The sequence below is a fragment of the Oryza sativa genome, chromosome 5 (genome assembly GCF_034140825.1).
Source record: "Oryza sativa Japonica Group chromosome 5, ASM3414082v1".
Taxonomy (NCBI): Eukaryota; Viridiplantae; Streptophyta; class Magnoliopsida; order Poales; family Poaceae; genus Oryza; species Oryza sativa.
The window spans coordinates 10,168,478-10,192,264 of record NC_089039.1 but is presented as its reverse complement, the minus strand read 5'-3'; the positions used below and the strand labels follow the sequence as shown (position 1 = coordinate 10,192,264).

General features: G+C 45.3%; 1 protein-coding gene across 1 annotated transcript; it reads right to left on the bottom strand.

Moving 5' to 3' along the window:
- Nucleotides 1–961: 961 nt before the first annotated feature.
- On the bottom strand, nt 962–2,277 carry LOC136356617 (uncharacterized). The gene is made up of 2 exons (XM_066310865.1): nt 1,520–2,277; nt 962–1,325 (listed from the first exon to the last, which is right to left on the bottom strand). Exons 1-2 carry the CDS (start codon nt 2,275–2,277, stop codon nt 962–964), a joined length of 1,122 nt encoding a protein of 373 aa, XP_066166962.1.
- Nucleotides 2,278–23,787: the final 21,510 nt, after the last annotated feature.

Here is a 23,787-nt window from a genome sequence, read left to right as displayed (position 1 = left end):
GATGACGAACTGGGCCACAAAAATTTGGAGACGGAGGCCCTTGCCAACTCCCTTAAGGAGGCGAAGGCTGAAAACAAGCGGCTCCAATCGGAACTGGAGAAAGGGAAAGAAGCCAGGGCCGAAGTTGATCGCTTGAAGGCCGAACTGGAGAAGGAGAAAGCCCACACCGCCGTGCTCATAGATTATTACAACCTCACCGAGCCGAAGATGGAGGCTCTTCGGCAGGAGGTTCACAAGGCTGAAGCAAGTGCTGCAGAGGAGTCGCGGCGGTTTTCACGGGAGATGGGGAAAACCACCGAGTCCTCGCGGACAGCGTGCCAAACGCTTCGCCTCACCCTTACTGACATGGGCACGAAAGTGCGGGGTGTCCCCTCCGAAGATGCATCAGCCTTCGACTTCTCCGAATGGACCCAACAGGCTGGTGGTTCGGTTTCCGACTGCGCCACCGCATACGGCGATTGCTGTGCACGCGTATGAGCGGCCTTTACCATGGGCCTCCTGCAGCAGTTCGGCTGCGAGCACATCGCCGAGTTCCCCAAGTACGCGAAGGGGGATTGGGAAATCAGTGCGCAAGACATTTCGCCCGCGCTTCGTGCATGGCGAAAACAATTTTGGCAGAAGGACGGCCGCTCCGCCGCTAAGGCGCGCCTTTTGGCGCAGCTGGCGAAAGCAGAGGCGGCGGACCTTTGTGAAGATGAAGGCATGGCGGCCGGAGGGGGTGGAGGCGATGCCCGGGACCACCCAGAGGTGTGAGGCTCTCCGCCCTTCTCTTAAATTTTCATAGTTTTCTTTTGGTGTTCGCTAGATGTGGCGAACCATTGCATATCAGAGCTGGTGGGCTTTGTAGGTATTGCTTTAGCTCGTCGAATGCTGCTTGGCACTCTGGTGTCCAATTAAACTTTCCCGCGCCCCGGAGGGTCTTGAAGAAGGGCAAACCTCTTTCGGCCGCCTTTGAGAGGAATCAACTGAGTGCTGCAATTCGGCCTGTAAGCTTTTGTACTTCATGTACGCTTGACGGAGGCTTCATTTGCTGGATGGCATCGATTTTCTCGGGATTCGCCTCGATGCCCCTTTCGGAAACAAGGAAACCCAACAACTTGCCTGCGCGGACGCCGAATACGCACTTCTCCGGATTCAGCTTTATGCCTGCCGCGCGCAAGCTGTCGAACGTCTCTTGCAGGTCGAACACATGGTCGAAAGCCTTGCGGCTTTTTACGACGATGTCGTCGACGTAAGCTTCCACGTTTCGCCCCAACTGCTTGCCAAGGACCTTGTACACCAGCCTGGCGAAGGTTGCTCCTGCGTTCCTTAAGCCGAAAGGCATCCTAAGGTGACAAAATGTGCCGAATGGAGTGATGAAGGATGTTTTGGGGATGTCGAGCGGGTTCATGTGGATCTGGTGGTAACTGGAATATGCATCCAGGAAACTCATGAGCTCGCATCCACGAGCTGGTCGATTCGCGGCAAGGGGAAATCGTCTTTCGGACATGCCTTGTTCAGGTCTGTGAAATCGACACACATGCGCCATTTGCCATTTGACTTCCGCACCAGCACTGGATTAGCCAACCACTCCGGATGGTCAATCTCTTGAATAACCCCCGCTCGGAGTAATTTTTGTACTTCGGTCTTCGCCGCTTCTTGGCGATCGACAGACATCTTGCGCAACTTTTGCTTTCTTGGCTTAATATTCGGCTTGACTGCTAAGTGATGCATGATGAGATCCGCCGGGACGCCCCCCACCTCATCAGGGCTCCAGGCGAAGATATCGATGTTCTTTTTGAGTACCTCTAGGATGCTCTCAACTTCTTCTTCGCCCATGTCGCCCCCCAGTGATACGAGCTTTGTGGGGTCGGCATCATCAATCTGCACTATTGTTATCTTGCCGTGAGGGGTGGGCTTCGGCGTGTGCTTGGGCCGCTCATGCGGTTCGGCCTCAACATTGTGCACTGCTCTGTTGATTATGGCTAGATCGCGTTTTGAAGCGGCCGAAGGCTGAAGCCCCTTGACTACTATCACTCCTGTTGGGCCAGGCATCTTGAGCTTGAGATAATTGTGGTGGGAAATGGCTTCGAACTTGTTCAGGGTTGCACGGCCGAAGATAGCGTTGTAGTTGTATGGGATGTCGACGACGTCGAACGGTATTTGCTCTTCGCGCCTGTTTTCTCCCGAGCCGAAAGCTATCAGCAAAAGTGCTTGGCCAAGAACTTGCACTGCCTCTCCGCCGAACCCCCGGAGCGACGTTGGTGCCGGTGCAAGAGCTTGGGTTGGCAAGCCCATCTTAGCATATGCTTCGGCGAAGATCACGTCAGCCGAACTCCCTCCATCGACCAGGATTCGTCGGACTTCAAAACCGGCTATCTCAGCTGAGATTACTAGTGGATCTTGATGCGGGAACAGGACTCCTTCGGCGTCTTCTGGCCCGAAAGGGATCAGCTGGTTCACGTACTGTGGCGCCCCCTCACCTGCCGAAGTGATGATGTGGACCGTACGGATCTGCATCTTCCTCTGCCGTTTCGACAACTGGCTTGGCGGGTCAGCTCTTGTAATCACTTGGATTATCCTTTGTTGTGTATATTGGCGTTGTTCGGCTGGGGGTATTTGCTCCTGAACTGCTTCACGGGGTGTTTCGACAGTTGTTCCTTGCTGCGGCCTTGGGTCTTGCGCGTTGCCACGTTGCCTAATGTTTCGGCATTGTTCCGTGGTGTGCGAAGAGCGTCCGTGAAAGGCGCAGTAGAGGTCTTTTCGGACCTTCTGCGGGCTGGCTGCTGATGGTTGCTTGCTTGCTGGGCGTCGAACTCCTTGCGGAGGGCTTGCACTTCTTCGACAGCCATCACAGCCTTGCCCGCCCGATCTGTTCTGAACTTTCTCCAAGTCATGGGGGCTTGGCTTTGCCTTGGCGGCTGTCCCTGGATCGCCGGCTGAGACTGGCGAACAGAGAGGGGAGGTGGTTCGGCAATTTGAACTTGTGCTTGAGCTTGAGCAGCGGCGACGGAGGCTTTATCGTACTCAACTTGTATAGCTTGTCGTCGCTTAGAATCCTCCTCGCCCCTTGCGAACCCGTCAATGATGCGAAGTGGTGCTCGAGCGTCTGCGGCTCCTTGTTGGCGATTTTTCTTGTTAGTTCGCCCTCAAGCAGACCGGCCGAAGTGGCGTTTATAACCGACGCCTCGGTTATGTCTTGAACTTGGCACCAGGCTTGCGAGAAGCGACGCATGTACTCCCTTATCGACTCCCCCGGCCTTTGGCGAATGCCAAGAAGGTGTTGTTGCGTCTTCGGCTCCTCATAGGTGCCTCGAAAGTTAAGGACAAAAACATCGCGCAATTGCTCCCATGAGTAAATGCTATTGGCTGGTAAATTGAAATACCAAGAACGGGCGATACCGTCTAGAGCGAGATGTATTACCTTCGCCTTGGTATTTTCATCACCATGAGTCGCTTCGATCGTTGACTCGTAGATGGAGAGGAACTCCTTCGGGTCAGTTTCGCCCGAATAACGCGGGACAGGTGGGAACTTCAACTGGGGTGGGATTGGACGAGTCTTGATTCCCCCACTCAGCGGCAGCCCCTTTTCGCCTCCCGCCCTGTTTACCGCACCTTGCTGCGGGTACGGTGTGGCGAAGGGCGAAATCGCGGCTTGTGCGTGGAGTTGGGCCACGGCATTCGATTGCCCGGCTCCAACTGGTGGTACTTGCTGGGCCGCTATGGATGGGTCAAAGATTGGCTGCGACCACATCATGGCAGCTTGGATTGTGTCACGCCCTAAAAATCGCCTAAATTAAAAATACATTGTTTAAATCATTTTTAGAAATTAAAATTAAAAGCCTACAAGCTAAACCCTAATTGTCTAGGAAAATTTTCAACGTAAAATTGAGCTAGATAAAATTTTATTAAATACTTTGCTTGTTCCTCTATTTTCTAGAATTTTCTGGGAATTATTTGAGCAAGGGAAGTATTTTTAATAAATGAAACAACATTTCACAAATTATATTTAATTAAAAAGTTCTGAAACCCCTCCCTAAAGCCATTGGGCCGTTTTTGGCCCAACATCCTTCCCCTCTCCCGCGGCCGAGCCGGCCCAAAACCGGCCCAACCCGTCGCCACCGCCCCCTCCTCTCGGGAGACCGACATGTGGGCCCCACATGTCGGATCCTTCCCCTTCCTCTAGCAGCCGGCCGAGCCGTGCATGCCGAGCCCGAGCCGCCACCTTGCGCCCTCAAATCCGCCCCAATCCGGCCACCCCGAGTCCGGATATTAGAGGGGTTTTAATCCCCATATCCTCCTCTATCTTTACCCGCAAAAATCGGAGCAAATCGTTGAGTATCTTGTCCGAATCAAACTCGTTTTGATTTTATCTCTCCAAACTAACCCGAAGATTTTCCGGTTTCGATTCCTCTCGTTTGGAGTCCGATCTCTTCAATCCAAGGCTATAAATAGGACCCCCTAGTTCCCCTCTTTCGTTTGCCCCTTTTCCCGTCCTCTCCCGTGCCCCGTAGCTCGCCGCCGACGCCGCCTTGTCTCGCCGTCGCCACCGGTGATCTCCAGCCGCGCCGCGCCTTCGATTTCGCCGTCGCCGCCGCTTCCTTTCGCCGCCGTTAGGTGCGCACGGAGGTGAGGAACCTCGGCCGCCCTCTCCCCGCTGTCGCCGGTCGCCGGAGACCCGTCGCCGCCGTCGACCGAGCCGCCGCGCCGCCTCCTCTCGTCGCCGGCCACCATCGGTCGTCGTTGGACGCATTGGTGAGTACCGTTGCGTTCGTCTCGTCGTTCTCTACGTGTAGATGCCCTCCAAAATCCCGGCCGACCACTCTAGCTCCGGCGAGGTCACCAACTCGAGCCGGCCGCCATTGATGACATCATGCTGACGTCATCATCTCCTTTTTTCCAATTTCTTTTAATAGATTAAATCTTCGGAAAATCATAACTAAATAACCGTAGATCCGTTTCAGGTGGTTCAAGTTGCTAAATTTTTCTAAAATCAAGGTCTACATGTTAAAAATATCCACATGTACTGTTTATGCTTGTTTTTGTACTGTTTTGTTGATTTTTGTTTAATTGCTTTAGTTTCCGACGTTCCGGAGGAGAGCGTTTCCGTTAAGGAAGGCTCCGAAGCGTTTGCGGAAGCCCAAGGCAAGTCACACAGATCCCAAACAACTCTTTGAGCATGTTGAACCCGTTTAAAGCTATTATTTTATTTTAACTATGCATTGTTTTCGAATGTCATCGGGTGGTGAACCTTCCCAATTAATTAACGGCCGAAGATGATCTTATTTTCCTATGGGTTATAATTTGATTAGCATGAACCTTATATGTTGGATTGGTTCAGCTAAATGCTATATGTAAGTTTGCTTAGCCGTGCTTAGAAACAATAGCTAACTAAAGGGATTAATTATAAACTATGTTACATTATTATTTTAATTATGGTTACATTAATGGTAGCTCACGATGGTTGATCGTGTGAGGTTAATTAATTGATAATTAAAACCTGGTTAAGGTGGGTTGTGAGCATATGGTATTGATGGTTGTGCTCATGACAATTAAGGACCGGTTCGCGAGCTACTGTTGTGAAACTTTTACCGTGCCAACCACAAGCCAGCGTGGGCAACGGCTTTACCTTTTGTATAGCATGATTCATTATGGGGTGCCAGACTGAGAAGCGGCGAGAAGTCCGTGGGGGTCGCTGGGGAGTCCATGCCTCTGGTTGTAGAGGGGGTGATTATGATCCAGGTACGGTGCACTGTGGTGAGTTGTGTTATGCAAGGGGTATTGTCACAGTTCCTTTCCGAGGTATCGTGGTGGTACTAAGGCGCATGGTAACATGTTGTGGGATTGTGTCTTGTGGGTACAGTGGTACACCTCTGATCAGAGTTTAATCTATTCGAATAGCCGTACCCGCGGTAATGGGTGAGTTGAGCAATGTTTTTCGTGATTAGTCCCATGTTATTCATTAATGGTAATTGTGATAATCAATTTGACTCCTGGTTGGAATGGTACGTTCCTGGTATGGAGGTTAGATTTGTACAACCGGGGTTGGTTGTTCATATGAGGTTGGGCCTATGCAACACGGGTGTGTTGTATGGTGTTATTTAATATTGATTAATTATACAACTGTTTTACTATTCTCTTAAATATTTATTTAATGCTGTTTCTGCAAATGAGCTATATTATGTCATCCTTTGTTATCCTGTGCACTTGCATATTTGCTGTGTGACTTGTTGAGTATGTCATATGCTCATTCTTGCAATATTCAATCATCAGAAGAGGAGTATCTCAGTGAAGGTGATGATCTGGAGGATTAGGCTTGTTCTGGTTAAGTTGCCTGTGGAGTGGAGTCGCCATAGCTGTTCCGTAGTTTGTTATAGATTTATTTTTTTTCGCTGCGTAGAAGGATATTCTTTGAGAGGAACTATCTACCTCTGTAATATTTTATTATTTGCGAATATTCTATAGTTGTTCATTTGTACTCTATTATCAATTTGTTATTGTGTGCCTCGGTTGATTCCTGGACGAGGGTTTAACACACATGTAAGCGTTTGGAATTTTGGATAGAAATTCCGGGCGTGATGTCACGCCCTAAAAATCCTAAATATATAAACTGATGTTTAATTGGAATTTTTAGAAATTATTTTTAAAAGCCTACAAACTAAACCCTAATTTTCTAGGAAAATTTTCAACATAAAAATGAGCTAGATAAAATTTTATTAAATACTATGCTTGCTCCTCTATTTTCTAGATTTTTCTGGGAATTATTTGAGCAAGGGAAGTATTTTTAATAATTGAAACAACATTTCACAAATTGTTTTTATTTTAAAAAGTTCAAAAATCCCCTCCTTTAAGCCGTTGGGCCGAATTCGGCCCAACACTCTCTCTCTCCCGCGCGGCCCAAGCCGGCCCAGCCGAGCCGCCCGTGCCCTCCTCTCGGGAGACCGACATGTGGGGCCCACATGTCGGATCCATCTCCTACCTCCAGCCGGCCGAAGCCGAGCCCGAGCCGCCCTTTTCCGCCTCCGATTCCGCTCCAATCCGACCCCGATTCTTCCGGGTTTTTGAGGGGTTTTGTTCCTCTCGTTCTCCTCTATCTTTCCCCTCAAGAAACGGAGCAATCCGTTGAGTATCTTGTTCGAATCAAACTCGTTTTCGAGTTTATCCCTAAAACCGAGTTTGGATTTTTCCCGAGTCGATTCCTCTCGTTTGGAGTTCGATCTCTTCAATCCAATGCTATATATAGGACCACATCGTCGCCCTCTTTCGTTTGCCCCTCTCTCGTCCTCTCCCGTGCACCGTAGCGCCGCCGCCGCGTTGCTTTAGCTCGCCGCCGCCGTCGGCCTTCTCCAGCCGCGCCGCCGCGCCGCCTCCGCCGTCGCCGCCGCTTGCCGTCGCCGCCGTTAGGTGCGCCGTGGTGAGGGGAACCTCGGCCGCCCGTCCCCCTTCGCCGCCGACCACCGGAGCTCCGCCGTCGCCGTCAAGCCGAGCCGCCGCCGCCGTCCTCTTCGTCGCCGGCCATCATCGTTCGTCGTTTGTCGTTGTGGTGAGTACCGTTGGGTTCGCCTCGTCGTCCTCTACGTGTACATGCCCTCCAAATCCCCGGCCAAGGTCTCTATCTCCGGCGAGCTCGCAAACCCTAGCCGGCTGCCGTGGGGTGACGTCATGCTGACGTCATCATCTCCTTCTTTTTTCTTTTTTTCCAATTTTCTAATAGATTAAAACTTTGGAAAATCATAACTAAATAACCGTAGATCCGTTTCAGGTGGTTCAAGTTGCTAAATTTTTCTAAAATCAAGATCTACATGTTAAAAATATCCACATGTACTGTTTATGCTTGTTTTTGTACTGTTTTGTTGATTTTTGTTTAATTGCTTTAGTTTCCGACGTTCCGGAGGAGAGCGTTTCCGTTGAGGAAGGTTCCGAAGCGTTTGCGGAAGCTCAAGGCAAGTCACACAGATCCCAAACAACCCTTTGAGCATGTTGAACCCGTTTAAAGCTATTATTTTATTTCAACTATGCATTGTTTTCGAATGTCATCGGGTGGTGAACCTTTCCCAGTTAATTATTGGCCGAAGATGACTTTATTTTCCTAGGGGTTATAATTTGACTAGCATGAACCTTATATATTGGTTTGGTTCAGCTAAATGCTATATATAGGTTTGCTTAGCCATGCTTAGAAACATTAGCTAACTAAAGGGATTAATTATAAACTATGTTATATTATTATTAATAATGATGATTATATTAAATGGTAGCTCACGATGGTAAATCGTGTGATGTTAATTAATTGATAATTAAAACCTGGTTAAGGTGGGTTGTGAGCATATGGTTTTGATGGTTGTGCTCATGACAATTAAGGACCGGTTCGCGAGCTACTGTTGTGAAACATTTATCGTGCCAGCCACAAGCCAGCGTGGGCAACGGCTTTATCTTTTGTATAGCGTGATTCATTATAGTGCGCCAGACTGAGAAGTGGCGAGAAGTCCACGGGGGTCGCTGGGGAGTCCATGCCTTGTTTATAAGGGGGTGATTATGATCCAGGAAAGGTGCGCTGTAATGGGTTATGTTGTGCAAGGGGTATTATCACAACTCCTTTCCGAGGTACCGTGGTGGTATTGAGGCACATGGTGACATGATGTGGGGTTGTGTCTTGTGGGTACAGTGGTACACCTCTGATCAGAGTTTAAACTATTCGAATAGCCGTACCCGCGGTTATGGGTGAGTTGAGCAATGTTTTTCGTGATTAGTCTCACACTACTCATTAATGGTTATAATGTGGTAATTAATTTGACTCCTGGTTTGGAATGGATAATTCCTGGTTTGGAGGTTTAATTTGTTCAACTGGGGTTGGTTGTTCAAATGTGGTTGGGCCTATGCAACATGGGTGTGTTGTATGGTGTTTATTTAATACTGATTAATTATTCAACTGTTTTTATCATTCTCTTAAATATTTATTAAATGCTGTTTCTGCAAATGAGCTATATTATGCCATCCTTCGTTATCCTGTGCACTTGCATATTTGCTGTGTGACTTGTTGAGTATGTCATATGCTCATTCTTGCAATATTCATTCATCAGAAGAGGAGTATCTCAGTGAAGGTGATGATCTGGAGGATTGAGCTTGTTCTTGGTTAAGATGCCTGTGGAGTGGAGTCGCCATAGCTGTTCCGTAGTTTGTTATAGTTTTTTTTCCGCTGCGTAGAATGTTATTTTTTGAGAGGAACTATCTACCTCTGTAATCTTTTGTTATTTGCGAGTATTAAATAGTTATTTATTTGTACTCTATTATCAAATTGTCATTGTGTGCCTCGGTTGATTCCTGGACGAGGGTTTAACACACATGTAAGCGTTTGGAATTTTGGATAGAAATTCCGGGCGTGACAAGTTGGTATCAGAGCCACCTTGACCTTAGGATAAGCCAAATGGTAAACCTTAAGTAGCCTTCAAAATATTTTTGAAAAAAAAATAGAACTGCTCTTCTCTATTCTCTTACAAATTAAATAAGTTGGCAGCACATGCAAGGTTATGCACAAAATTCATTTAATTCAATTTCTTTTCTTTTAAAAAGCAAAAAGTTGTTCTTCTCAAAATGTTTCTTTTTCTCTTTACTAAATCTTATGGATTGGTCGGCACTGTACATCTATTATGGTATCGATTTAATCATGTTGGCACTAGTACTACTCATCCCTTTTAATGGTGACATTGTACCGTGCTTATAGTAGGTCTTAAGTATTTTGGTTTTATTTTATTCACTTGTTCAAACTGATTTGTCTCTGTTCAAAAGTTAAATTCAAAAAGAAAAATATATAAAGTAGCTTTGTATGTGTCTTTTCTTTTATTTTCTTCCTTTTTGGTCTAAATCAGTTAAGTCTAGTTGGTGCAGCTAACTTAAAAATATGCATTAATTCTTCCCTTCTATGTTTCTTTAGATGCCACCCCATTCACCGAGAAATTTGATCAAGGTGTTAGGGTTCGTCAGGGAGCTGAGGTTGATGGCTTTTGAGGTAGGCTATGAAGTTGCTCCCGAGTATCGCCAAATTTCCCATGACCCCGACGAGGAGAAGTGTCGTGTTCGTGTGACGTTGGCTAGTGATAGTGATGACCTTCCGTCTTTTAAGTTCGAAGCTGGAGGAAGATCGTACAGCCATGCTTGTCAAGAGGCAGCTTTGGTGGCCATTGGAGAGTTGCGTCAACGCTTTGAAGAAGAGTTGGATTCATCAGCTTTCCAGTATCATCCTCACAAGCCTCATGGTCAAGACTATGGAACCTATACCTGTCCTGACGGTGAAGAGAGTGCCACTCTGATGCATGCGGTGCATATGCTTAGTGCTATGGATGCAGTAAGTGTGGAGCGAGACAAAGCAGCTCATGACAGGGAAAACTGGAATCGAGGCAAGATTTGCAAGTTGGAGAGCAAGGTGTACCGTCTACAAAAGGAATTAGCTGAACTTAAAGGAGAAACGCCGCCGCCAACACCCAAGCATCGCCTCACTCAAAGAAAAAGAACCTGTCCGCCACCTCGTCTCCAGTTAGCTTCGAAGATTCGCGTGATGGGTGAAGCTGTGCCCGATCGTGCTGAACCTGTCATCGACATCATAAGTGATGAGGAAGAGGAGGAAGACCCTGAAGAAAGAGAGCCAGCTACTCCAGAGGAAGAAGATCCATCGCTTCGTTCCGACACAAGGCGGGTTTAGTCGCTTAGTTAGATCGTTGCCGTAGATCGCTGTGTTAGATTGCTTGTTTAAGTTTGCTTGTGAGTGTGTGGGTTTTAGTTGTTGCTTACATCATTGGTGGGATGTAACAGCATGAGTCTCTGCTTATCGTCAGATGGTGAACACGCGCACCGGAAGTGGAAGTGGAAGTGGAAGTGGAGCTACTAACAATGGAGGAGATCCCACGCTAGCTCAGATTCTGGCCCAACAAACACAACTGATCAATCTGTTAGTGCAGCAGGCACAGAATCAGCAGGCAAACAATCAGAACCAGAATCCACCCCCACCTCCCCAAAACAAGCTGGCAGATTTCTTACGCGTGAGACCCCCTACCTTTTCCAGCACCACCAATCCAGTAGAAGCAGGAGATTGGCTGCATGCGGTGGAGAAGAAGTTGGATTTGATCCAGTGTACTGAGCAGGAGAAAGTTTCTTTTGCTTCGCATCAACTGCATGGTCCTGCTGCTGAATGGTGGGATCATTTTCGCCAAGGCAGGGCTGAAGGAGAGCCTATTACGTGGCAGGAATTCACGGCCGCTTTCAGGAAGACACACATACCGTCGGGTGTTGTAGCTCTAAAGAAGAGAGAATTTAGGGCACTCAACCAGGGATCTCGATCGGTCACCGAGTACCTCCATGATTTCAACCGTTTAGCTCGTTATGCTCCGGAAGATGTTCGCACCGATGAAGAGCGTCAGGAGAAATTCTTGGAGGGACTGAATGATGAGTTGTCTTATGCTTTGATGTCTACGGATTTCCGGGATTTCCAGCAGTTGGTGGACAAGGCGATTCGTCAGGAAGACAAGTATAACCGGATGGAGCAGAAGAAGCGCAGGGCTGCCCAATTCAAGGCACAACAGGGCAGTAACCAGAGGCCGCGTCTCGTTACTGGACCTCAAGTTCCATCGTACCCTCAAGGAGGATCTTCATCAGTTGTCCGTCCCCAACGCCAGTTCTACAACAACAATACTAGTAATCGTGGCAATGACAACCGCAACGTGGTTGCTCGTCCTGCAGCAACTTCAGCTCAGAACCAGCCTGTCAGGAAGGAACAGGGAAGCAAGCCAGTGATATGCTTCAATTGCGGTGATCCAGGACATTATGCTGATAAGTGTCCTAAGCCTCGGCGCGTGAAGAACGCTCCAGCCCCGAACAACTCCAATGTTCCAGCACCAAAGGCACGTGTTAATCATGTTGCAGCAGCAGAAGCTCAGAATGCACCAGATGTGGTTTTGGGTACGTTCCCTGTTAACTCTATACCCGCAACTGTGCTTTTTGATTCCGGTGCTACACATTCCTTTTTGTCTAAAAGTTTTACGAGCAATCATGGGATGGAAGTTATTAGTCTCGAGAGACCTTTACTAGTTAATACCCCAGGCAATCAAGTATTTTCGACACAGTATTGTCCTTCCGCTACTATAGAAATAGAAGAAGTTCCTTTCCCATCCTCGCTTATCTTGCTAGAATCCAAAGATCTAGATGTTATCTTAGGGATGGATTGGTTATCTTGTCACAGAGGAGTTATAGATTGTGCCAACCGTAAGGTGACTTTAACCAGTAGCAATGGGGAAACAGTTTCTTTCTTTATGTCCTCTCCTAAATCTCATGGTGTGATCTTAAACCAAGTTGCTCTACAAGAGATCCCCATAGTACAAGACTACCCAGACGTGTTTCCCGAGGATTTGCCAGGCATGCCACCTAAGAGAGAGATAGAGTTTCGGATAGACTTGGTACCTGGAACCAACCCTATCCATAAGAGACCATACAGAATGGCAGCTAATGAGTTAGTTGAGGTGAAGAGACAGGTGGAAGATTTGCTTCAGAAAGGATACATCAGACCCAGTACTTCGCCATGGGGAGCACCAGTCATCTTTGTGGAGAAGAAAGATCATACTCAGAGAATGTGCGTGGATTATCGAGCGTTGAATGAGGTTACTATCAAGAATAAGTATCCTCTACCCAGAATTGATGACCTATTTGATCAATTGGAAGGTGCTACAGTTTTCTCCAAGATAGATCTCCGTTCTGGATATCATCAACTTCGAATCCGTGAGGAAGATATACCAAAGACCGCCTTCACAACTCGGTATGGTTTGTTCGAATGTACCGTTATGTCATTTGGACTCACTAATGCCCCAGCCTTTTTCATGAATCTGATGAACAAGGTGTTTATGGAATATCTGGATAAGTTAGTCGTGGTGTTTATTGATGACATTCTTATTTACTCCAAGACGAAGGAAGAACATGAAGAGCATCTTCGTCTAGCTTTAGAGAAACTACGTGAACATCAGCTTTATGCCAAGTTCAGTAAATGTGAATTTTGGTTGTCCGAAGTGAAGTTTCTTGGTCATGTCATCTCGTCTGGAGGAGTGGCAGTAGATCCAAGCAATGTGGAGTCAGTGTTAAGTTGGAAGCAACCCAAGACGGTTTCAGAAATTCGTAGTTTCCTTGGACTTGCGGGGTATTACCGCAGGTTTATTGAGAACTTTTCAAAGATCGCCAGACCAATGACTCGTCTGCTTCAGAAGGAAGTGAAGTACAAGTGGACAGAGGATTGTGAACAAAGTTTCCAAGAACTGAAGAAAAGGCTAGCGACTGCGCTGGTGTTAATTTTGCCTGATTCGAGGAAAGGTTTCCAAGTGTATTGTGATGCATCTCGACTCGGTTTGGGTTGTGTGTTGATGCAAGAAGGAAAGGTGGTTGCCTATGCATCTAGGCAATTACGTCCTCATGAGAATAACTACCCAACGCATGACCTAGAGTTGGCAGCTGTGGTGCATGCATTGAAGATTTGGCGTCATTATCTTTTCGGTAACCGTACAGAGGTGTATACGGATCATAAAAGTTTGAAGTACATTTTCACTCAACCTGATTTGAACATGCGTCAGCGAAGATGGTTAGAGTTGATTAAAGATTATGATATGGAAATCTACTATCACCCGGGGAAAGCAAATGTTGTAGCCGATGCTCTTAGCAGGAAAAGCTACTGTAATATGTCAGAAGGTCGACGTTTACCTTGGGAGTTATGCCAAGAATTTGAAAAGTTGAACTTGGGAATAGTCAGCAATGGTTTTGTGGCCGCTTTGGAAGCTAAACCTACTCTGTTTGATCAAGTTAGAGAGGCTCAAGTGAATGATCCTGATATCCAAGAAATAAAGAAGAACATGAGAAGAGGAAAAGCCATCGGTTATGTAGAAGATGAGCAAGGTACTGTGTGGTTGGGAGAAAGAATTTGCGTCCCAGAAAATAAGGAGTTGAAGGATACCATCATGAAAGAAGCTCATGAAACTTTGTATTCCATTCACCCTGGAAGCACTAAGATGTACCAAGACCTAAAGCAACAATTCTGGTGGGCCAGTATGCGACGTGAGATAGCAGAATATGTGGCTCTATGTGATGTATGTCAGCGGGTCAAGGCAGAACATCAGAAGCCAGCCGGTCTGTTACAACCGTTGAAGATTCCAGAGTGGAAGTGGGAAGAAATAGGAATGGATTTTATAACCGGCCTACCCAGAACGTCGGCAGGACATGATTCTATTTGGGTAGTGGTTGATAGGTTGACAAAAGTCGCTCACTTCATACCGGTCAAAACAACCTACACGGGGAATAAGCTTGCAGAGTTATACATGGCCAGAGTGGTATGTTTGCATGGCGTTCCTAAGAAGATAGTGTCAGATAGAGGTAGCTAGTTTACTTCGAAGTTTTGGCAGAAATTACAAGTAGAGATGGGTACCCGTTTGAATTTCAGTACCGCTTATCACCCGCAAACAGATGGTCAGACGGAAAGAGTAAACCAAATTTTAGAAGATATGTTGAGAGCCTGTGTTCTAGATTTTGGTGGAAGTTGGGATAAGAATTTGCCGTACGCGGAATTCTCATATAACAACAGTTATCAAGCTAGTATGCAAATGGCTCCGTATGAAGCATTATATGGCCGAAAGTGCCGTACGCCGCTCCTTTGGGATCAAACCGGTGAACGTCAAGTTTTTGGGACGGACATATTGCGAGAGGCAGAAGAAAAAGTGAAGATTATCCAAGAAAGGTTGCGCGTTGCTCAGTCACGTCAGAAGAGCTATGCCGACAATCGTCGCAGAGATTTGGCTTTCGAAGAAGGAGATTATGTATACCTTCGGGTTACGCCGTTACGAGGTGTTCATCGTTTCCAGACCAAAGAGAAATTGGCACCGCGTTTCGTGGGACCTTTTAAGATTGTGAGTCGAAGAGGTGAGGTAGCTTATCAGTTGGAATTGCCTCCGTCAATGGCGGGAATACATGACGTGTTCCACGTGTCTCAGTTGAAGAAATGTTTACGTGTACCTACGGAGGAAGCAGATCCTGATCGTATAGAGCTTCAAGAAGATTTAACTTATGTTGAGAAGCCAGTCAGAATCTTGGAAGTAAGCGAGAGGAATACCAGGAATCGTGTTATACGGTTCTGCAAGGTTCAGTGGAGCAATCATTCAGAAGAAGAAGCCACTTGGGAGCGAGAAGATGAATTGAAGTCAGCTCATCCTCATCTCTTCGCCAGTTCTTCTGAATCTCGAGGACGAGATTCCGTTTAAGGGGGGTAGGTTTGTCACGCCCTAAAAATCGCCTAAATTAAAAATACATTGTTTAAATCATTTTTAGAAATTAAAATTAAAAGCCTACAAGCTAAACCCTAATTGTCTAGGAAAATTTTCAACGTAAAATTGAGCTAGATAAAATTTTATTAAATACTTTGATTGTTCCTCTATTTTCTAGAATTTTCTGGGAATTATTTGAGCAAGGGAAGTATTTTTAATAAATGAAACAACATTTCACAAATTATATTTAATTAAAAAGTTCTGAAACCCCTCCCTAAAGCCGTTGGGCCGTTTTTGGCCCAACATCCTTCCCCTCTCCCGCGGCTGAGCCGGCCCAAAACCGGTCCAACCCGTCGCCGCCGCCCCCTCCTCTCGGGAGACCGACATGTGGGCCCCACATGTCGGATCCTTCCCCTTCCTCTAGCAGCCGGCCGAGCCGTGCATGACGAGCCCGAGCCGCCACCTTGCGCCCTCAAATCCGCCCCAATCCGGCCACCCCGAGTCCGGATATTAGAGGGGTTTTAATCCCCGTATCCTCCTCTATCTTTACCCGCAAAAATCGGAGCAAATCGTTGAGTATCTTGTCCGAATCAACCTCGTTTTGATTTTATCTCTCCAAACTAACCCGAAGATTTTCCGGTTTCGATTCCTCTCGTTTGGAGTCCGATCTCTTCAATCCAAGGCTATAAATAGGACCCCCTAGTTCCCCTCTTTCGTTTGCCCCTTTTCCCGTCCTCTCCCGTGCCCCGTAGCTCACCGCCGACGCCGCCTTGTCTCGCCGTCGCCACCGGTGATCTCCAGCCGCGCCGCGCCTTCGATTTCGCCGTCGCCGCCGCTTCCTCTCGCCGCCGTTAGGTGCGCACGGAGGTGAGGAACCTCGGCCGCCCTCTCCCCGCTGTCGCCGGTCGCCGGAGACCCGTCGCCGCCGTCGACCGAGCCGCCGCGCCGCCTCCTCTCGTCGCCGGCCACCATCGGTCGTCGTTGGACGCATTGGTGAGTACCGTTGCGTTCGTCTCGTCGTTCTCTACGTGTGGATGCCCTCCAAAATCCCGGCCGACTACTCTAGCTCCGGCGAGGTCACCAACTCGAGCCGGCCGCCATTGATGACATCATGCTGACGTCGTCATCTCCTTTTTTCCAATTTCTTTTAATAGATTAAATCTTCGGAAAATCATAACTAAATAACCGTAGATCCGTTTCAGGTGGTTCAAGTTGCTAAATTTTTCTAAAATCAAGGTCTACATGTTAAAAATATCCACATGTACTGTTTATGCTTGTTTTTGTACTGTTTTGTTGATTTTTGTTTAATTGCTTTAGTTTCCGACGTTCCGGAGGAGAGCGTTTCCGTTGAGGAAGGCTCCGAAGCGTTTGCGGAAGCCCAAGGCAAGTCACACAGATCCCAAACAACTCTTTGAGCATGTTGAACCCGTTTAAAGCTATTATTTTATTTCAACTATGCATTGTTTTCGAATGTCATCGGGTGGTGAACCTTCCCAATTAATTAACGGCCGAAGATGATCTTATTTTCCTATGGGTTATAATTTGATTAGCATGAACCTTATATGTTGGATTGGTTCAGCTAAATGCTATATGTAAGTTTGCTTAGCCGTGCTTAGAAACAATAGCTAACTAAAGGGATTAATTATAAACTATGTTACATTATTATTTTAATTATGGTTACATTAATGGTAGCTCACGATGGTTGATCGTGTGAGGTTAATTAATTGATAATTAAAACCTGGTTAAGGTGGGTTGTGAGCATATGGTATTGATGGTTGTGCTCATGACAATTAAGGACCGGTTCGCGAGCTACTGTTGTGAAACTTTTACCGTGCCAACCACAAGCCAGCGTGGGCAACGGCTTTACCTTTTGTATAGCATGATTCATTATGGGGTGCCAGACTGAGAAGCGGCGAGAAGTCCGTGGGGGTCGCTGGGGAGTCCATGCCTCTGGTTGTAGAGGGGGTGATTATGATCCAGGTACGGTGCACTGTGGTGAGTTGTGTTATGCAAGGGGTATTGTCACAGTTCCTTTCCGAGGTATCGTGGTGGTACTAAGGCGCATGGTAACATGTTGTGGGATTGTGTCTTGTGGGTACAGTGGTACACCTCTGATCAGAGTTTAATCTATTCGAATAGCCGTACCCGCGGTTATGGGTGAGTTGAGCAATGTTTTTCGTGATTAGTCCCATGTTATTCATTAATGGTAATTGTGATAATCAATTTGACTCCTGGTTGGAATGGTACGTTCCTGGTATGGAGGTTAGATTTGTACAACCGGGGTTGGTTGTTCATATGAGGTTGGGCCTATGCAACACGGGTGTGTTGTATGGTGTTATTTAATATTGATTAATTATACAACTGTTTTACTATTCTCTTAAATATTTATTTAATGCTGTTTCTGCAAATGAGCTATATTATGCCATCCTTTGTTATCCTGTGCACTTGCATATTTGCTGTGTGACTTGTTGAGTATGTCATATGCTCATTCTTGCAATATTCAATCATCAGAAGAGGAGTATCTCAGTGAAGGTGATGATCTGGAGGATTAGGCTTGTTCTGGTTAAGTTGCCTGTGGAGTGGAGTCGCCATAGCTGTTCCGTAGTTTGTTATAGATTTATTTTTTTTCGCTGCGTAGAAGGATATTCTTTGAGAGGAACTATCTACCTCTGTAATATTTTATTATTTGCGAATATTCTATAGTTGTTCATTTGTACTCTATTATCAATTTGTTATTGTGTGCCTCGGTTGATTCCTGGACGAGGGTTTAACACACATGTAAGCGTTTGGAATTTTGGATAGAAATTCCGGGCGTGACAGATTGGTACTTGGTTTGTTCCGAAGCCTGGGGTTGGCACTTGCTGCCGAACGGTTGGCACCTGAGCAGTGTTGCCGAAGTCGAACTGCTGTCATTGACTCCACGGCGAAGGTCCCGAGCCTGGCTGAATTGGTGGCAACCCATTGGGCGCTCCTTGACTTGTATTCCCTACCGGGTGAGCCGATGGGGTTGTGCTTGAAATGTAGTGGGGTTGGTTGAGTTGCTAAAGGAAAGCTTGGAGTTGCGCCTGCAGAGCCGAAGCCCATTCCACCACTGGTTGTGGCGCTTGGCCAGGTGGTTGATGCTGCCCGGCGAAGTACACCGGCGGCTGTGCGGCTAGTGGCGGAGAGGGCTAGGTCACCACTTGCGGCCGGACTTGAGGTGGGGCATAGCCTGCCGAATACTGAAGGATTGGAGCCGACGTGGCCTTGGTCGGCCTTGTCGCCTCGTATGCTTGTTGTTGTTCTTGCATTTGGCGAAGCATGTCTTGGAGCCGTGTCATATTCTGCCGCATGGCTTCCATGTCGGCTTCGGCTTGCGCTTCGGGGTCCAGGCTGATTTGGGCCTATACAACGGCGAGCGCAGTTGGTGCCGCCGGCTGTGATGGGGCGGCTTGAGGCACCACCAGTTGGTTTGTCGAAAGGATCTCTGCCCTGGTCTGGAGTGCCCTTGCCGCCGCAGCCGCCTTCGCCACGTCGGCCTTGTTCGGCACTTGCACTGAGGTTGCGGAGGCCGAAGACGGTTGTGATGGCGCGGGGGCCGAAGGCGGCTGTGATGGCGCTTGTCCTTCTCCATCTTCGGCCACAGACGCCGAAGGCTCTGCTCCTTCCTCGGCGGCCATGTCCGGTCCGGCGTCGCTCTCCTTCCGCCTGACAACCTTCTCCTTCACGACCCTCTTCGTGGCATTCGCTCTCAGTGGTTTCGCTCGGAGTCCCCACGGTCGGCGCCAGCTGTTGTCGAAACAACAACTGTATACGTCGAAGGACGTGGTTACTCAACAGTGGTTGGGAAAATGAAGTGTACTAAATTTTTAATTTCACTTGGGATCCCCCGTTACATAGCCCTAGGGGGCTATTTATAGCCCTATTGCAGGCTCTTTCTACTAGGATCTAGGTTGTACAGGGGAATTTATATAATTACCCTTATGAAAGGGACATTTACAGGGGTACATAATGTTATAGGGTCTCATGGGCCCCTAATGGGCCGTCTAGCGATCGCCGGCCCTTAGGCTTGATGGGCTGGAAAGGCTTCCTTGGCCCTTGCGGGGGCGAACTTGCTATGGCGAAGTCGTCTTCCTTCGGCAGATAGTCTTCGCCTTGCACCCTTCGCCCGAGACGCCCCTTGCAGCTGCTCATCTCTTTTAAAGCGATGTGACAACACATTTTTTCAGCCATTTATTCCCCCCTCTGATGAGTTCACTGCAACCATACGCAACAAATGAGAGCACATTTTTACAAATGAGTAAAAAGTTACAAATGATGTTCGTAAGTATATAAAAATTTTTAAAGTTGGACATAATTATTAAGAAAGTAGGTAGGATTAAATGTGGAGAGGATATGATTGGTGAAAAAAGTAAATGGTAAAGGGTTGTGATTGGTTGGGAAAATAATGTAGGTGGAGAAATTATTATATTTTAAAATAAATTCTAAGAGATAAATGTTGTTATATTTTGGAAATAATATTTTTAGTGTCATGCCTAGTCAAACAATAAGGACCACAATTTGGCTTTTCGTACATTTTTTTTTAAAATTTGTTTTCTTAAATCCTCCACTCTCAAAATCCATAATCTTATTGGGTATATACATTGTATTTATTACGATGATCTAAACTAGAATGTGATAATAATTTTATTTTTCTCTTTAAGCAGTTATTGTGTCTTATGTTTTAGAATGGCGAGAGTAAATTATAAATTAAAAGTACATACCACCAAAATGTAAAGAATTTTACTCATGTAACTATATGAGCTACCTCCATATCCAAATATAAGGATTTGATCCATATTACTACACGGAAATATGTTTTATATTTTTTTTCATATGTAACTATATAGGTAAAATCTCTTATATTTTGGGATAAAAATAATAATTTTATTTTGTAAAATAACAATAATTTTATGTTCTAAATTCAATCTGCTAGCTGCACCCAAAGTCCAATCTTATTGGGGATTATTGGTAAATAAAAACGAGATTGAATAATGAGAAAGTACACTTGCAAAGTGGAGATTAGGAATATATTTTTGGTATGAAGGCCTGTTGAACCAACTGAGCTATGGCTAGTTGGCCACCATGCGCGGACAAAGATTGCTACTAGTATGTGCATTCATTTTTTTCTTACTGAATCACACGTACATGAGAGGGGTAAAACGGACAACCTAACATAGTAACATGTACCTAGCCAACAGCTGAATGCATGGCCTATATAGCAGCTCAAACAAGGCAGGTACAACTTCCATGCTGATCAGCAAGCATGGGGACTGCGGATGCATGGGGGGTTGTGTACACGTGTCACTCCGGGGATTGAGGTGCATATGAACCTTGGTTCATATTATCCAACTCATATATATATATATATATATATATATATATATATATATACATATATACGTATATATATATATACATGTATAAATGTATACGTATACATATAAATGTATTTGTATACATGCATATATATATATATACATATATATATATATATATATATATATATATGTATAAGACTATTCTACACCCCCAAATACATTTATATGTATACGTATACATTTATACATGTATATATATATACGTGTATATATATATATATATATATGTATAAGACTATTCTACACCCCCTCCCTCCTGTTCCCCCCTCTCCTCCCCATCCCATCGCTCCCCCTCCCTCCTGATCTTTCTTTTTTCTGTTTTTCGCTTCCCCTCCCCCTCCCTCCTCCCATCTCTCTCTCTCTTTCTTTTTCTTTTCCTTTTTTTTCTCCCTGAAATATTTTTTCTCTTTTCTAGAAAATTTTTTCTGTTTTTCGCTTCCCCTCCCTCCTCCCATCTCTCTCTCTTTCTTTTTCTTTTCCTGTTTTTCGCTTCCCCTCCCCCTCCCTCCTCCCATCTCTCTCTCTTTCTTTTTCTTTTCCTGTTTTTCGCTTCCCTTCCCCCACCCTCCTCCCATCTCTCTCTCTTTCTTTTTCTTTTCCGTTTTTTTTCTCCCTGAAATATTTTTTATCTTTTCTAGAAAATTTTTTCTGTTTTTCGCTTCCCCTCCCTCCTCCCATCTCTCTCTCTTTCTTTTCCTGTTTTTCGCTTCCCCTCCCCCTCCCGTCGCTCCCCCTCCCTCCTCCCATCTCTCTCTCTTTCTTTTTCTTTTCCGTTTTTTTCTCCCTGAAATATTTTTTCTCTTTTCTAGAAAAATTAAAAATAAATTGCTAAATTCAAGACTTGAACCCATGACCTCGTAGTTCAAAGCACATTCTTCTAACCAATTCATCTAATGATGCTATTTGTTTTAAGAATTTTATGAGAAAGTAATATGATTATTAATTCTAATATCTTTCACTACCGAAACTCATAACATGTTACTATGCTCCAGTAGTAACATTGTTGTAAAAGTATAGTAACACGTGACGTTACTGTAGAACACATAGGACGTTACTGCACTTTTGGTAGTAACGTCGTAGTAAAATTGTAGTAGACCAGGAATCAAAACAAAAATATATGGGTTAAAGCCTCACATGCTAGCCATATATTTGTTACTGCACAAAAGTAGAAGTGTTACTACATAATAGGTGCATGTTACCACTTCCAAGTAGTTATGTTACTGCACGATAATCGTAATTTTACTACGTCAGTTTTACGAGATGAAGATCGAATAGGTGGGCTATAGGTAAAGTTTGTAGGTGGCTTTGAGTGAGGTCTGATTGATGTACAAGTGTTTTGAACAATTTTATACATTTGGTAAAACCATGTTACTGCATGTATATACCCATGTTACTGCAAATTACATATTCTATTACTGCATATGGAGTGTTAAAGTTCAAAATACCAATATTTAAAAAGCAATATCTCACAAGATATGTATTATTTTTAAAACCGTTTTCACAGGGATGCTATAGTGTTACTGCATGTGAAGGATATATGGGTTAATGTCTCACATGCTAAATATATTTGTTACTACACAAAAGTGGAATGTTACTACAAAGGCAGGTACACGTTACCATATGTTTATGCAGTAACACTATCGAAAAAATGTAGTAAAACACAGTTACTGCAAAAACTTATAATTTTTACTGCACTCTTAAAGTAACGATGCGATGGGATTGTAGTAACGTGCAACTGACAATAGTAACAAGTAATGTTATAGCATTACTACTTGTGGAGAGTCAAATTCTAGAAAAGCCAACATTTGAAGAACATTATCTCTCACATGATGTACTATTTTTTAAAATCGTTTGCACCATGATGCTAGAAAAAAACGCTTATCAAAACTAGATCCATCATGACTATATTTTAACAATATTTGAGCGCTGTTACTATGCATAAGACGTAGTGTTACTGCACGTTGACCGTCGCGTTACTGCATCGTTCCGCGAGACAAAGCTGAGAAGAGGTGGGTGGTGGGAGGAGTTAGCAGGTGGTTTGACCGTGGTTTGACTAACGTGGGATGCTTTTAACCGACCTTTGACTGAGGTGGGAGGTGGGTTTGGCCCTTGGGAGAGGAGGGGGTATAGAATAGCTAATCTATACCCAGGTGTAGAATAGTTTTTCTCTCTCTCTCTCTCTATATATATATATATATATATATATATATATATATATATATATATATATGTGTGTGTGTGTGTGTGTGTGTGTGTGTGTGTGTGTATGTATATATGTATGTATGTATATATGTATACATGTATGTATATATATGTATACATATATGTACATACATACATACATATACGAGTAGCTCTATTATACACCCCTCCCTTAGAATAACTATTCTACACCCCCCTCCCACCTTCCATCCGTCCCCACCTCCCTCCCTCCCTCCCGCGCCCCTTCCTCTCTCCCTCCCGTCGCGCCCCTTCCTCTCTCCCTCCTGTCGCTCCTCCCCCTCCTCCCGAAGTCTCGATCTCTCATCCCCCCCACCCCCCCCCAATCTCTCCTTTTCTTCTTTTTTTCTTCTCTCCCTCCTTCTTCTGTCTTTTTTAGAAAAAATAAAAATAAATTAGTGGATTCAAGACTTGAACCTATGATCTCATGGTTCATGGCGAGCACTTCTAACCAAATAACCATATGATGATTTGTGAACAAATCAATTATGTACCTGTGACAATCATACCTTGTTACTATGATTCGGTAGTAACATTATCTCAGAAGGGTATGATGTTACTGCAAAAATGTATAGGTTGTTACTGCAAACTTTATAGGTTGTTACTGCACTTTTTGCAATAACAATATGACGAAATTTACAGTAAAAGAGAACATGCATAGTAACAGTGGCCCTATAGTAATGTTTTTTAGATCTAGAGTATTTTAAATCTCAATCTTTAGAGAGTAATAACGTGCATGTCATGTCTTATTTTTCTAACCCATTTGCATCATGGCGTTCGTAAAAAAAAAGTGCTTAACGAAACTAGAACCATCATAACTATTTTTTAACGTTGTTACTACGAAAAGCAGACATGTTACTGCATATTGCCCATCGTGTTACTACGCTGTTCCTGTGAGACAAGGACTAAAAAAG

What these genes read in the sequence shown, in the direction of transcription:
- LOC136356617 (XM_066310865.1), bottom strand. Translation starts at nt 2,277, where the DNA reads ATGGGCTTGCCAACCCAAGCTCTTGCACCGGCACCAACGTCGCTCCGG. An exon ending in TCAAATGGCAAATGGCGCAT is followed by an intron (nt 1,326 to 1,519) that starts GTGTGTCGATTT and finishes TTGTCACCTTAG; the next exon opens with GATGCCTTTCGGCTTAAGGA.